General features: G+C 43.5%; 1 protein-coding gene across 2 annotated transcripts in view; it reads left to right on the top strand.

Moving 5' to 3' along the window:
• The window catches only part of LOC138785287 (septin-2A), a 105,681-nt gene that overhangs the window by 40,924 nt on the left and 48,721 nt on the right, over window positions 1-16,036 (top strand). For both annotated transcript variants that reach the window (XM_069961097.1, XM_069961098.1), the window contains 2 exons: window positions 3,388-3,522; window positions 6,502-6,619. In XM_069961097.1, the coding sequence (XP_069817198.1) occupies window positions 3,388-3,522; window positions 6,502-6,619 (253 nt within the window). The remainder of the gene's footprint in view (window positions 1-3,387; window positions 3,523-6,501; window positions 6,620-16,036) is intronic.

The raw sequence follows: 16,036 nt of genomic DNA, 5'->3' as shown, positions 1-16,036 counted from the left end.
CCATGGAGATGCATTGTCTCCATAAATGCTGCGGCATATAAACAATAGGAAGTTTTTAGTTAAGACCAATTGCTAAGCTATTATAACCATTAACCATAAAAAAAAGAAAACAATTGGTTATGTCAGGGGACATCCTGTTCTGGTCTCCGACTGATTCAGACCCTGGATACGGCTGGCTGCTGCTATTCCTATTCTTGCATTAGAATTAAAGGGGTATTCCCCCCAAGAGCTAAAAAAAATTAAAAGTTCCCAAACCTAGCTGGCCTTACTCACCAAGTCCCCCTGAGTATTTTGAGCCGTCTCCCATCTTTCTAGCTGCTGCCGTTCCTGAGTTACAAGTTTTTCAAAAAGATGTTCTATATTCAAGATAGGAAACTACATTTCCCATCATGCAATGCTTCTGCCTGATGATGGCAATGTAGCAGAGCTGAGATGGCAATGTAGCAGAGCTGAGATGGCAATGTAGCAGAGCTGAGATGGCAATGTAGCAGAGCTGAGATGGCAATGTAGCAGAGCTGAGATGGCGAGATGGCAATGTAGCAGAGCTGAGATGGCAATGTAGCAGAGCTGAGATGGCAATGTAGCAGAGCTGAGATGGCAATGCAGCCGAGCTGAGATGATGTACTGGGTGAGGATGTCGGGTGGCTAGCGCTGTATGGGGGGGGGGGGGGGGGGGGGGGGGGTGAGATCGTGGGCCGGTGGTGCTGCAGTCACCGGGTGAGCCGCCCAGGGAGGCGGATACACGGTGGTCGGGCCGCGGGGAGATCACAGACTGGGGGGCTGCACTGCATCTGCGGGCGAGTGGGTGAGCGGTGGGCGCTGCCTGGGGACCGTGGGCGGACACCAGGAGATCGCGCTGTGGGAGGGGGGGCTGCACTTACCGGGTGAGCGGGGGGGGGGGGGGGGGGGGAGTTGGGATGCGGCAGCTGCAGGGCTGGGAGATTGTGCGTCTGGGAGGTGGCCACTGGGAGACACCGGTGGCTGCAGGCTCTACTAAGGGGGCGGCCACCGGAGTTTGCTCGGTGTTGGGAGGGGGATGGGGACGGCGATATGCTGCACTCACAGGAGCTCCGGATGGGGGGGATACAGTGTGTGGGGAGGGTGAGCTCCAGGGCAAGGGATCAGCTACTGCTATCAGCGTCTCACTGTCCTCCCTCACTTCAATGAGCTGGGATAGAAGCGCTAACCCGGCCCATTGAAGAGAAGGAGGACACGTGATGCCGTCTCGGAGGGTGCGGGCCAGGAGCAGGGAGCGTGTCGGGTTGGACTGAGGTCTGATAATTCTATGCAATCCGTGGGGGTGGATGTACCTAGATAACAGCGAAATTGTGCAGAATCCATAATGAATTGATATTGGAAAGATGGAAAGCTACGGGTGGGCAACGTATTAATGCAAAAATAATTTGGGGGGAATACCCCTTTAAGTTTTATAGAAGATGTTGTTAGTCAATGTGTTGCATTGATCTGCTTTTATATCATCTTGTTATAGGGCTGAGCTGGTTGATAGTAAATCGCTTCAGTGCTGCAAAAACATGGCCACTTTCTTCCAGAGACAGCACCGCTCTTGTCTTCAGTTTAGGTGTGGTTTGCAATTAAGCTCCATTCACTTCAATGGAACTGAGTTACAAAACCTGCACCCAAACTGGAGACAAGGGTGGTGCTGTCCCTGGAGGAAAGTGGCCCTTTTTTCAGTGCGCCTGATAACCCCTTTAAAGTGTCACTGTTGTTTACTTTTATTATTTATTTTGCAGAAATCAATAGTACAGGCAATTGTAAGAAACTTTGTAATTGTGTTTATTAGCCGAATAATGCTTTTTTATCATGAAAAAGGAGTTTGAAGATCTTCCCCCTGTCTTTATTGTTCTCTATGGAGAGGGGAGGGGTGAAGGGAGACGAGGCACCAAAACAGGACAACAAAGAGTTAATTTACAGCTACATCACCGGGCTATCTCCTCTGAGGTCAGCACTGATCTCTCTGACCTCTGAATACCAGCTTTCACACCTGTCCCGCTGTGTAATAATTTGTTCTCTGCTCTCTGCTGCCGACTAATCTCCCCCTCCCCTCTCCCTAGGTTACACAGGGCTCGACTGATTTAAACCAGTCGAGATTTCCTGATAATGAGCAGTGAATGAGAGAAAGGAGGGAGGGGGTGACCTGGGAAAAGGATTTGTGAATGCAGATAATGGCATATTTGCCTAATAAACCCAATTACAAAGTTCTTAAAATCACCTGGACTATTGATTTTGTGCAAAAAAGAAAAGAAACGACAGTGACACTTTAAGATCGCTGATGACCCTGGCTTTAAGAATCCAGTGGACAGTAGTGGTGCCTGCATGATTGCACATAGGATCGCCAGTCACCGAGTAAGTCACGGAGTAAGCCCAGAGTGAGCAGGGATCTCAATTGATAAATACAGTCTTTTGCTACTAAAATATATATTAAAGAAGCTGGCGGGTATACTCACCACAGGTGAACAGTGTCCTGCTTTTTTCCGGTCCCGCGGGGCCGTTCAAATCCGGCGCTCGCATCACCTGCTCCTGTGACCCCTCTTCTGTCTCCTGTGATTGAAGGCCGGGAGAGCGTGACTTCCGTCCTTCAATCATAAGAGACTGAAGAGGGGTCACAGGAGCAGGTGACGCGAGCGCACGCCATATTTGAATGGCACCACAGGATTGGAAGCTGCGCCGCGGGACACCGATCACCTGTGGTAAGTATACACCTGTGAACTGCTACTTTAATGTGTTCAGCTCCTCTTGTTCTGTAACATGTCATTTAACATACAGTATCAGACTGCATATTCGATGTAAAAGATCCTCTTTAAAGATCAGCTCTTATGTCTCTGGAGTTTCAATGCCGCAATATACATTGGGGAAAATAACTATTAGATACACTGACCATTTTGCAAGTTTTCCTACAAATGTAAATGGGATTATTAGCCTGTCCTATAAGGTGCACACTGTGTTACGGTCATTTAAGTGAGATGTCATGGTTGAACCTGTCTGTGTTTCCGCAGTTGGTGTAATAATGTGAGAGACAATGGAAGGAAAAAATAGCTGTTTTTACATCAGCTGTGTGTGTTGTTGCTTTCCTCCCCAGGGCTGCTGGGTAATATTACCTGTCACTTGGGCCGTGAGCTGGTCCTGTTATTCAGGAAGTCCTGGTCAGTTTGAGTGGTCTCATTTCCTAGGAATTAATGTTGGTGATATTGATGCAGGAGGTGGTCGAGCATCTGTGAGAACAGCTGGCTCTTGTCCTCATTCATTTGCTGCTTTATTACCTATATATTCATGCAGACCCAAAACAATAGGAATTCCTAAATAGTTATAACATTGCATAATCTTGATGTGTTAATCCTCTTTTTTTCTCCCCCCCCCCCCCCCTTTTAGCTTTAAAACCATTATTCACTACATAGATAACCAGTTTGAGCGCTACCTTCATGATGAGAGTGGTCTGAACAGACGCCATATCATTGATAACCGGGTGCACTGCTGCTTCTACTTTATTTCACCTTTTGGACACGGGTAATGTAGATGTCACCAGATTTTTTAAGTATTTTTTTGTATCTGTGTATTTTTTTGTAATTACCTTTTTTACATTTTTGCCATGAAATATTTCTGTGCAATGTATTTTGTGTGTAATTTCACGTACTTCAGGATCCAAAACTGTGTTTGAACTCTATGTGCTATAGTGGCTAGAATAGTATATAAAACCATACTAGTGTATAAAAATTAATCCACCTAAGTTTCATGGCCTCTTTGTATTCTATGAGCCATGATGGTTATGGTCAATACCTATGTACTGCATTGATCTCTATGAGCATTCTGTGTATTGCTCATAGAAGTCCCCTGGATGGACTACAAACTAGTGTAAAATATTATTCCTAAATATCCTATATTAAAACTTTTAATTACCCCCCCCCCCTTCTATTTTTTAAATAAAATAAAAAAAAAAAATTAGCGCTGTTTGCTGAATCACCCGAACTATTGAATAATCAAATTCCTGATCTTGGATGGTAAACGGCACCAAAAACACAAAAAAAACTTGCCAAAGTGCAAATTATTTTTTGGTCACTTCACATCCAGAAAAATTTGAACAAAAAGTTGTCTAAAAGTCATGTGTACTCAAGCAAGCCAACAATAAAAAGTTCAGATCATGGCTCAAAAAAAAAGAATTCAATGTGTAAGTATCCAACCTCAATTAGAAACTTGCTGTAGTGAGTGTACGATAAATGAGAAAAGTTCACTCACATTTCAGTAGTCTTCATCTTGACTTTATTTGATGCGATAATCGGGATAAGGCTGTGTGTGGTCAGAGCACTGGAGGTAGCTGGAGGTTCGGCGTCCTCTCCCTGCCGCGCGACGTTTCGGAAGGCGGAGCGCGGCAGGGAGAGGACGCCGAACCTCCAGCTACCTCCAGTGCTCTGACCACACACAGCCTTATCCCGATTATCGCATCAAATAAAGTCAAGATGAAGACTACTGAAATGTGAGTGAACTTTTCTCATTTATCGTACACTCACTACAGCAAGTTTCTAATTGAGGTTGGATACTTACACATTGAACTGTTTATGCCAAAGGAGTGAGAGTTGGCGGTATCCATGTTGATTGCTCGGAATTGAGCATACCTGTGGTCTATAGCCAGACATTGCGCTTTACTCAAAAAAAAGAAACCTTAATGGTGCGTTCACACCTACAGGATCTGCAGCTGATTTTCTGCAGCAGATTTCATTTAAATAACTGAACACAGCATCAAATCTGCTGCAGATCTGCTGCAGATCCTGTAGGTGTGAACGCACCCTAAATAGCCCCATAGACCAAAAAATAAAAGTGTTATATGGATCGAGAGAATAGAGCAGTTTTAAACACAATTTGCAGTAAAATGAGATGATATAAAGTTATATAAACCGCCTATCGCTGTAATTGCACCAACTTGAGGAACGTAGAGAAGATGTCAGTTTTTACCACAGGGTGAACGGTGTAAATAAAAAAAAAAATTTTAAATTTGCCACACAAGTATTTATTTTTTTCAGTTTCACGCTTGCCATAGCACTTGCACTTTTTTCACCTACAGACCCATATGGGGTCTGTTGCAAGACCAATTGTACTTTGGCACACTTAATTTTGTGTCTTTGCAAAGTACAATTGGTCTCCCAATAAAGACCCCATATGGCTCTGTTGGTGAAAAAAAATACAAGCCCTATGGTTAAAAACAAAAGCAATAATTGAAGATTTTAAGTCTATAGTAACAAAAATCCACTCTGTAGCAGCTACATTGTAGGTGCCCGTTGAAATCAATAGGAGGCAGATTTCATGTGCGATACATGTCACAATCCACTGAGAAAAAAAACAATGGTTTCATTGTTACTTTGCAGCTGCTAGTTCTGGGTAGAGAAAGCCAGTGTCCTGTCTAGCTGCTCCTAATGCTCCTAGGAACATAATCTGCTTTTACTGGAGTATCGTGAAAACCAATCTATTATGTTGTTTTTCCTGGTAACCAGAAGTTGATTGGCCATAGGCTGTGTGCTGCACAAGCAGCTTAGCGGCCGGGTAATCTTTCTATACCCTGTATTAGATAGGGTATGTACATAATCGTTGGAGTCTCCACTGGCTGATCGGTTTTGCAAGTTAACTTCTCATTATAGAAAGTGGCTTTAATCTACAGTCTGTACCTAATAGTGAAGGAGGTATTTTACGTTAATCTATATATATAAATATTGGAAGGTGGTGGTGGTGGGGTGGTAATCTAAGGCTATTGATAAATTGCAGACATCGGCCTTGCTACCAATTCATAAATGCTGCATACAGGCTGAGCAATAATTTTAACCACCTATGACTTCACACTGCATCCTTATGGGGAAAGCAGCGGACGGTGTTCTCATAACTAGTGCTCATTAATAACAAGAGCAGGGAGTGGACGTTGCAGCCCTGACACAAGCTGTATGTTGCTGTCATATAGGCAGCATGGCATAAACTGTGCTGCTTCTGCAGAGAACAAGAGTTCACGATAACTAAGTACACTTTCATAGTGTTGTTTTGTCCCCTAGATAACCAAGCAGGTCCATTGGCTATATGAGAGCTTGTTTTTTGTGGGACAAGTTGTACTTTTTGTTACTAGCATCTTAGTATTAGTACGTATGACTTTTATATTGCTGTCTATTACCAAGCATCGGCCCGGGCTTAAGCAATGGAGGCGGCCTGGCCTGCCCCCAGTGGTAGGAAACCCCGCCCCTCTATGACGCGGCTCTATTGATTCTAATGGAGCCACATCATAGAGCGGCGGGGGGTTCCACCCACTGGGGGCTGGCCAGCCTGCCTCCAGTGCTTCAGCCGAGGTCAGTGCTCGGCAATACACTGGCGCCGTGCGCAGGAATCGGGACCCGGTTCAAAAAAGGAACCATCAAGAGATTTAGACAACCAACAAGAAACCTGCAATGATCGGGCAAAATTTGTTGTGAAATCCACCTGAAAACCCTATATGACACAAGCTTTGTTCTTTCTCAGATTGAAGCCTTTGGATGTGGAATTCATGAAAGCACTTCATGGGAAAGTCAACATAGTCCCGGTGATTGCTAAAGCAGATACCTTGACCCTGAAGGAAAGAGAGAGGCTGAAGAGGAGAGTAAGTAAAGTAGTCAGATCTTAAATTGGATGAATTAATGGGGTTATCCAGGTTTTAAAGGGAACTTGTCACCATGAAAATGCTCTCTAAGCTATCAGCATCATGTTATAGAGCAGGAAGAAAGAACTGAGCGGATTGATTTATATCTTTATGGGACAAGATTATGGGACAAGATTCAGTAAAACTTGTAATTTATTGATTGAAATCTCTGATGTTTCGATGCTAAGGAGTCCAGTCCATTGGTGACACTGCCCACTGGACTCCTTATCACAGAATGAGCAGGGATTTTAAATAAACAAATTTAAAAATTATACTAAATCTTGTCCCATAAAGTTATATATCAATCCGCTCAGCTCTTCCTGCTCTATAACATGATGCCGATAGATAAGATAGCATTGTCTTGGTGACAGGTTCCCTTTTAAAACCAATGGCCCCTGTAATCCATAAATATGAACTGATGGAGCTTCTTCAGTGTGCACAAGGTGCCTTGCCATACTATTAATAGTGGCCGCCCAATGGACTGTAGAGCAAAACTACAACTCCCTTCATGCCTGTCCAGGCATGATGGGAGTTGTAGTTTTGCAACAGCTGGAGAGCCAAGGTTCCTTACCCCTGCTGTAACAGGATTCCATGTTCCCGTTCCAGCAGTTTGCCCTCATCTAACACAATAAAACTTTTATGCAGGTCATTTATTGGGATTTTCTGATACTCTCTTCCTGAATAACAACCCGATGATGATAATGACTACCTGGGTGTACCTGGTGTTTTTGGTTTTCACTATTTCTCGATAAAGGAACTCCCATACGCTTTGCTTCCTTTATACTTTTCTTTCCAGATCTGAGAGGAAACCATAAAATCTTTATCACAATGCTGTGTATGCGAGACACTGCGCCGCATGTGATTTGTGCTTGGCAAACGCACTCGGAGCACAAAACAAAAGCAATTCTTTATCCCGGCTTCTTGGGAATTCACTGAGGTTGACCTGGTTGGTCATTACGGTAACGAGTAAAATTCCTTTAATCCGGCATGCATGCAATACAGAAAGCATGCTCATTTATGGAGCAGTCCGGATTATCATACTGACTGCAGCAAGTGAGGTCAGACTAAAAATATCCATACACCCATGCTGCAGTCACCTGCTGCACCAGTGGTGCCCAGTCCCTTTAGATTACTTAGTCCAGTATTTAGATTTCTTATTGGGAAATGCAGATACATTTCTAGAGCAATAGGCTTAGAACTAGGAAATGCTTAAAGGAGAAGTCTGGTAAAGATTTTTAATAAAGTATTGTATTGCCCCTCAAAAGTTATACAAATCCCCAATATACACTTATTACAGGAAATGCTTTTAAAGTGCTTTTTTCCCTGCACTTACTACTGCATCAAGGCTTCACTTGCTGGATAACATGGTGATGTCACTTCCTGGATAACATGGTGATGTCACTTCCTGGATAATATGGTGATGTCACTTCCTGGATAACATGGTGATGTCATTTCCTGGATAACATGGTGATATCACGACCCGACTCCCAGAGCTGTGCTGGCTGTGGCTGCCGGAGAAGATAATGGCAAAGGGATGCTCGGTGTCCCTCCAGTGCCCTGTGTCCCTCAGTGTCCCCCTGCCATCATCCTCTCCAGCAGCCACTGCCCGCACAGCTCTGGGAGTCGGGTTGTGACATCACCATGTTATCCAGGAAGTGACATCACCATCTTATCCAGGAAGTGACATCACCATGTTATCCAGGAAGTGACATCACCATGTTATCCAGGAAGTGACATCACCATGTTATCCAGGAAGTGACATCACCATGTTATCCAGGAAGTGAAGCCTTGATGCAGTAGTAAGTGCAGGGAAAAAAAGCCCTTTATGTGCATTTCCCCTAATAAGTGTATATTGGGGATTTGTATAACTTTTGAGGGTCAATACAATACTTTAATAAAAAATTTCACCGGACTTCTCCTTTAAAAGGGTACTCTGTCGAAGTGTTTTTCTTTCAGATCAACTGCTTTCAGAAAGTTTTAAAGATTTTTAATTAGAAGTTACAAATCTATATGTCTTCTCATACTTATCAGCTGCTGTATGTCCTGCAGGAAGTGGTGTTTACTTACCTCTGTCCATGACAGGAACTGTCCAAAGCAGAAGCAAATCGTCATAGAAAATCTCTACTGCTCTGGACAGTTCCTGACATGGACAGAGGTGGCAGCAGAGAGCACTGTGTCAGACTGGAAAGAATGCACCACTTCCTGCAGGACATACAACAGCTAATAAGTACTGAAAGACTGGAGATTTTTAAATAGAAGTTAATTATAAATCTATAAATTGATTGATCACTCTTTTGGCCAGAGGCAGTACTATACCTCCCCCCACAAAAGGCTGCTCCCCCACCCCCCAGATCCTGGGGAGCATGAGTGATGTCACTCCAGAGCAGGAAGGAAGAGAAGAAGCTAGGGGAGAGCAGCACTGCAGTAGGTGAGTATTCTTTTTTCGTTTTCCAGCTTTTACTGTTGGGAAGTGATGATTTCCTGAAAGTAAAAAGTGACGCAGGCATGTGCATTAGGCACTTTTTCTGTGGCAAGATCAGACTACAGAAGTGGTGAGCAGTGGGGACTGGGAACCATTGTAGGGGTGAGGGATCATGGATGCTGAAGTGTTGCCACATTAAGGGAATCGCTGCGCAGCCCCTTTAAATGTTCTGTTTTAGCTTATTAGGCTGAGCCCTGGCATAATACAGATACCTTTTTGTTTCAGTATTATACCAGCCAATCAAATTGTTATATTCAAATTGTTAGACCTGTGCATGGGTCTGGACTTGCGGTCATAATATGGAAAGATGTGTCCGGATTAGGTTGTCAAACAGCGTTACCAGATGTAATGTTAGGGGGCATTCACACGTTCCATAATTACGATCTGTGCACGGGCAATGTGCTACCAACCAGAATCCGGAACTCCCGGCATCATTAAAACTGTATACGTCTTTGCGCTATTGTACTGACATGGCTTTCATTATAAATGATGATGTCGAACGAGTAAATCAGCGCAGATCAACCTATATTCGGCCAATGCATTGATATAATACATGTTGCCATAAGATGCCTGTATTCTGCAATTGATCCCTAAGGTAATCTATGCTCTACTAAGTGCTGCAGTGTTGAGGCTTCTCTATTTACTTTTAGGCCATGTTCACACAGCGTAAGACAATGGCCGTTATTGGACATGGCCATGTCAAAAAACAGCCATTGTCTTACGTTGTGTCAGAATGAACACCACTTAAAGGGGTAGTGTGGCGCTAAGCAGTTATTCACAAAATAACACACATTACAAAGTTATACAACTTTGTTATGTATGTGAATGGCCCCCTCCCTGTGTCCCCCCCCCCCCCACACACACACACACACAAAACCCGGAAGTGTGGTGCATTATACTCACCTGATTCGTGTCGACCCCCGGCTGCCATCTTGTGACAATGATGTAATCTTCGGGAGGCCGGCCGAACCGCTGCAGCCGCCCCTCATGCCGGCCCACTTCTGCCGGGTCATAAGCTGCTTAGCCGCGATTGGCTGAGCATAACTAAGCTCAGCCAATTGCGGCTTAGCAGCTGATGACGCGGCAGAGGGGGGGCGGTATGAAGGAGGGCTGGTGCGGTCCGAATCATGTATGTATATTGCTCTATACTTCCGGGGGTGGGGGGGACAGTGTGTTATTTAGTCAATAATTTTCTAACGCCGCACTACCCCTTTAATTTGAATTGGAATGCAGGCACATATAGGTGTGCCCACGCTCCAATTTGCTGTAGCCCTCAATGTAAAGTATGTCCGGGAGCTGTACTTTACACTGTGAGTACATGCCATCTTTTATGGCTGCTGTTCACTTAATAGCGGCCACAGAAAATAGACCTGTCAGTTATTTTTTGCAGACGCAGAGAACACCGTCCGCAGTGTATACACTGTAATGTAATTGCACACTGTCAATAAACAGCGGCCGTTGTTGTGTCCTGCAATAACGGCCGTTGCTCATTGTAATGATACATGAACATGGCCCTATACTGTACTAGCAGCTTTCAATAGAAATCGATGTGATGAATCCTGAGATATATAATTAGAAGCTGCAGCTGGCAATGCCGTCATAGGCCAGTAAGTGCTAGAAAGAGTATTATCCTTTGCCCCCATCCCCCCTTCCCTTCCGATGTTCCTTCCAGTGTTGTTTTTGGGTTTTACAGTAAAGCATGCTTTATTTTCTCTGGCAGCGGGGTTAATGTGCAGCTGCATTGTAAACCGTTGAGGTCCGTGCTGTAAAAATGATTTTTCCCGCCATTGTTTGAGCACAAGGATGTTATCTAGGAAATCTCCCAGCTGACAGATTTCTCTTGTTCCCTGTTTTTTGTTTTGGCTTCTTTTGACATTGTAGTTGGTGTATGGGGGGTGTACAGGGCAGAGCATGTACCGTACTCTCATGAATGGGTTAGGGTCCTATTACACGGAGCGATTTCTAATGATTACCGACTAACGATAAGTGATTACAAATGAGATTGTTTGTTTATCGTTAACCTGAAATCGTTCGCCATATTACACAGAACGATGGTTGTTGGTTATGATCATTACTACAATCGTTATTGTGATCGTTACTATGATCGTTTATTCCTTCTGATTCCAGCAAAACAATGTGCAATTACACTGAACAATTGGTGAACAAATGCGGAACTTGAGCTAATGAATGTGGAATTACAGCGAACGATTAACGATAATTTTAGGTTCAGCTCTAAATCAACGATCAACGGCATACGAATGATTTTTCCATCGTTGCCTGCAATTACACAGAACGATTATCATATAAATTCGAGCAATATAACGATTTTTTGCACGATAATTGTCCCGTGCAATAGGGCCCTTAGATGGGGGGTAGGGAACCTTGGCTCCCCAGCTGTTGCAAAATTACAACTCCCATCATGCCTGGACAGCCAAAGCTTTAGCTTTGGCTGTCCAGGCATGATGGGAGTTGTAGTTTTGCATCAGCTGGAGAGCCACGTTTCTACCACTGGGTTAAATGGAAGCTTTTTTAATCTGGCGACTAAGGGCGCTATTACATGGGACGATTATCGTGCAAAAAATTGTTAAACGATAATCATTGTTTCACATTTTTTCACTAATCTTTTAATGTAATAATGCGTTTACACGGAACGGTCATTTGGCCGATCGTACGATTAAAGATTTCAAAAGAACTATGTGTTTTTTATAACGATCAGCGTTTAGATGGAACGATATATCGTACGGAAAAATCGTTTTGCGATCGCTTAAGCCTATCTCACACATAGGTTAAATCGGTGAAAGACTGTTTACACACACAACGATCTGCGAATTTTTTGCGAATGACCAACGACGATATGAGAACATGTTGAAAGATCAAAATGAACGATTTCTCACTTGTCGCTTGATCGTTCGCTGTGTTTACACGTATGATTATCGCTCAAATTCGATCGTTATCGTGCAATTCGATCGATAATCGTTCCGTGTAAACGCAGCACAATTGCACTTTGTTCATTGTTTTGCTGGGATCAGAAGGAGTAAACAATTATAGTAACGATCGCAATAACGACCATCGTTCTGTGTAATATGGTGAATGATTTCAGGTTAACGATAAACAATCTAGTTTGCGATCGTTTATCGTTAATCGTTAAAAATCGCTCTGTGTAATAGGACTCTAAGCTGTTAAACATGGGGTCTTTCTCTACCTCTGAGCTGATTTAAAGTGTTAAGCTTGGCATCTCTAATCCAGCACGGTCGGTTAACCCCCTGCGGCCACCAGCCCTTTTACCGGGCTCATATTTGTAGGAATATTCTCGGTAAGAGCTGGATGTGTCTACAGAATGTGGGGCAGCTTAGAAGAGCCGACCTCCAGCTCATAATCATAGGGCATTCTGCTAGGATGGTTTTGGTACATGGCGTTCAACTGTGAACATTTGGAACATTTCTCATGCTAGTCCTCTTTGAAGTGATTTTTTTTTTAAATCCATTTACCCTCAAGGGGCTCGGGACCAAATGTACTGTGAAGGGACCGTGACAAACGTTTGATAGCTCTGGATAGACTTTCTTCATTTATTTATTTATTACTGATGATTGGCAGTAAAGATGAGCGAATTTACAGTACAAATAAAGCGTTCGACTTATACACCAGCTGACTTTGAATCCTGTGCCGCTTCGGATGTGTGGAAAAGCTGGATCCAGTCCTGGGAAACTGGGAGAAATTTTTCAGGACTGGATCCAGCTTTTCCAGACAGCCGGAGCGGCATGGACTTAAAAGGCAGCTGGCGTATGAGTGCTTCGCTTGGTTTGTACTGTAAATTCGCCCTTCTCTGATTGCCAGTCCCGTCAGTTACCACGTTTATTAAAGAGGTTATCAAGCATTAGAAAAACATGTCCACTTTCTTCCAGAGACGGCCCCACTCTTGTCTCCAGTTCAGGCATGGTTTGAAATTAAAGGGAATTTTTCTTTCCAGGGAATTTTTTTTCCTTTAAATCATCTGGTGTCAGAAAGTTATATAGATTTGTAATTTCTATATAAATTTCTCAAGTCTTCCCGTACTTATCAGCTGCTATATGTCCTGCAGGAAGTGGTGGTATTCTTTCCAGTCTGACACTTGGCTCTCTGCTGCCCCCTCTGTTCAGAGAAGTAGCAAATTGACATATAAAACCTCTCCTGCCCTGGACAGTTCCTGACATGGACAGAGGTGGCAGCAGAGAGCACTGTGTCAGACTAGAAAGAATACACCACTTCCTGCAGGACTTACAGCAGCTAATAAGTACTGGTAGACTTGAGAAATTTATATAGAAGTAAATTACAAATCTATATAACCTTTTGGCACCGGTTGATTTGAAAGAAAAAAATCCCCTATCCGGTCTATTTACGTCAATGGAACCAAGTTGCAATACCCCACCAAAACTAGAGACAAGCTGTCTGTGAAAGAAAGTGGCCCTGTTTTCCTGATTCTGGATAACCCCTTTAATCTAGCATTTAGTGAGTCCTGTGTGCTATAAATGAGGATATCATAGAGGACCCAGCCCCTCATCCATTCCATCATCAATCATTCATTTAAATAGCTGGCATTTCTACATGGAAAGTAACGGCTAATGGACGTGAGTTATAGAAACTGGTCTTTTAGCAGTCGGCTGATCATTAGATCCGCTTCTATTTTTTTAATAGAATTTCTAATGTTAGCCCTTTTTATGACCTCATCTGATCTGTACTGGCACTTCACCAGTCTGATCCTCGAATTTAAGCCTACATGGAGCTTTTTTTATTATGTTGAATAAAGTAACTACAGCAATATTTGTAACTGCTTAATACAGGCCAAACAGCGGGAGATGATCTGTAGTTAGTAGGCCAGCAGGACATTCAGCAGTCCCTTGGCGCTGGCCTCGGGGTCACCCTCTAATCATGCCAAGAATGCTGGGAGCCGCCATTCCTGCAGAAGCCGTAGAAGCAGGCTTAAACCTGAATCTGCATAAAAGACCCTTGTAATTGGGTTACAGCTATAATAATTCTAAAATGATTAGTATTTGTCACTTTACAGTACAAGATAATATGCTGCAGATATGCCTGACGTCTGCCATAGGGAGCTGCTTCTGCATCTACTTGGATTGCTCAGACAGTCTGCGTTTCCCTTCTTTTTCTCCAGACTATACAGATTTCCTTCTTTGAAGTACCCCTGTCATTAGAAAACACTTCATATCACAGTTATGTCCAAAGTTTTAAGGTCTTAAAGTGTCACTGTCGTGAAATTTTTTTTTGCAGAAATCAATAGTCCAGGCGATTTTAAGAAACTTTGTAATTGGGTTTATTATCCGAAAAATGCATTTTTATCATGAAAAATCAGTTTGAAGCTCTCCCCCCTGTCTTCATTGTTCTCCTATGGAGAGAGCTAAAGAAAAGACCAAAACAGGACAACAAAGAGTTAATCTACAAATCCCTCACCCGTTATCTGTTCTGACCATCACCAGTGACCTGTCTGAGCTCGGATTACAGCTGTCACCCAGCTCCGTGCCTGTAATCCTCTGTTATCTGCTTTCTGCTGCCGGCTAACTCCCTCCTTCCTCCTCCCCCCTCCCCTCTCCCTAGAGCAGACAGGGTACGTCTCCTGCAACAAGTCACAATTTTCAGATTTTTTGGAGTGGATGAAAAAGAGGAAGGAGGGGGGGACCTGGGAAAAGGCTTTTTACATGCAGATAATGGCAGATTTGGCTAATAAACCCAATTACAAAGTTTCTTAAAATCGCCTGGACTGTTGATTTCTGCAAAAAAAAAAAAATACGACAGTGACTCTTTAAAGTGACACACTATCCACCAACCCACTACTCCAAGCTGCTGGTACTGTCCGCTTGATGAGAGTAAGTCCTTCCTGGTCGTGTCTTTTAAAATGTGACCGGTGCCTTCCTTACGGTAAAAAAATATCTTTTAATCTGCAGTAGCCGAGTCAGTGTGGCGTGGCCTAGAGTGTCTGTGCCCTAGCCCTGCGACACCTCATCTTTACTCCTTTCTCATTATTATGCCCCCAGGTAGGATTTTTCCTATTCGTCGCTTATCTAAACAGTGCGCATGTGCAGCTTCCGATTGTTAATGCACATGTGCACTGTTTATGCAAGCAATGAATAGGAGAAGTCCTGCCAGGGGCATTCCTAATGATGAGGAGGGCAGGGAGGAAGAAAGGAGAGGCGTCGCAGGCCTAGGGCACAGACACTCCAGGCCACGCCACATTGACTCGGCTGCTGCAGATTAAAAGATCATTTTTTTTTACCCTAACCAAAACACCAGGTGCAAAAGACACGAACAGGCAGCACTTGTCTCATGCTTAAAGATGGAGATAATAGCAAGTCGGGGACTAAAACTCTTTGTAATAACAGGGGCAACTTATGGTGCCTTTAAACAGAGAGATTTATCTGACAGATCTTTGAAGCCAAAGACCGGAACAGACTACAAACAGAGAACAGGTCATAAAGGAGAGACTAAGATTTCTCCTCTTTTCAAATCCATTTCTGGCTTTGGCTTCAAAAATCTACCAGATACATCTCTCTGTGTAAAGGTACATTTAAGTCTTTCCTGATAAGTTTTACAAAAGGACATAGCAAAAGTTTTGATCAGTCAGGGTCTCACTGCAGAGTCCAGATGTGATGTCACTAGAGCTCTATAAAGCAAGATCACAATCTCCCACTTCCTACTGGTTACACCTCTAGCTATAATGCCCAGCATTCAATTTCCTTCCCCTGGTCGTTTTGAGGTAAAAATTACTACCCCTAAATCCTTCTCTTCTGAAATCTTCACTAATATACAAATAAAATAGTCAAGACTACAAGCTCCAGTCTAAATGCTTCCACTTACATTCACAGCTCAGATGTGAGTCGGTGTTACTCTGCCAATGTAAAGATACAATC

The sequence above is a fragment of the Dendropsophus ebraccatus genome, chromosome 3 (assembly GCF_027789765.1).
Source record: "Dendropsophus ebraccatus isolate aDenEbr1 chromosome 3, aDenEbr1.pat, whole genome shotgun sequence".
NCBI classification, from domain to species: Eukaryota; Metazoa; Chordata; class Amphibia; order Anura; family Hylidae; genus Dendropsophus; species Dendropsophus ebraccatus.
Note: the sequence above shows the minus strand (reverse complement) of the source record. Positions and strands in the feature narration are given on the sequence as shown.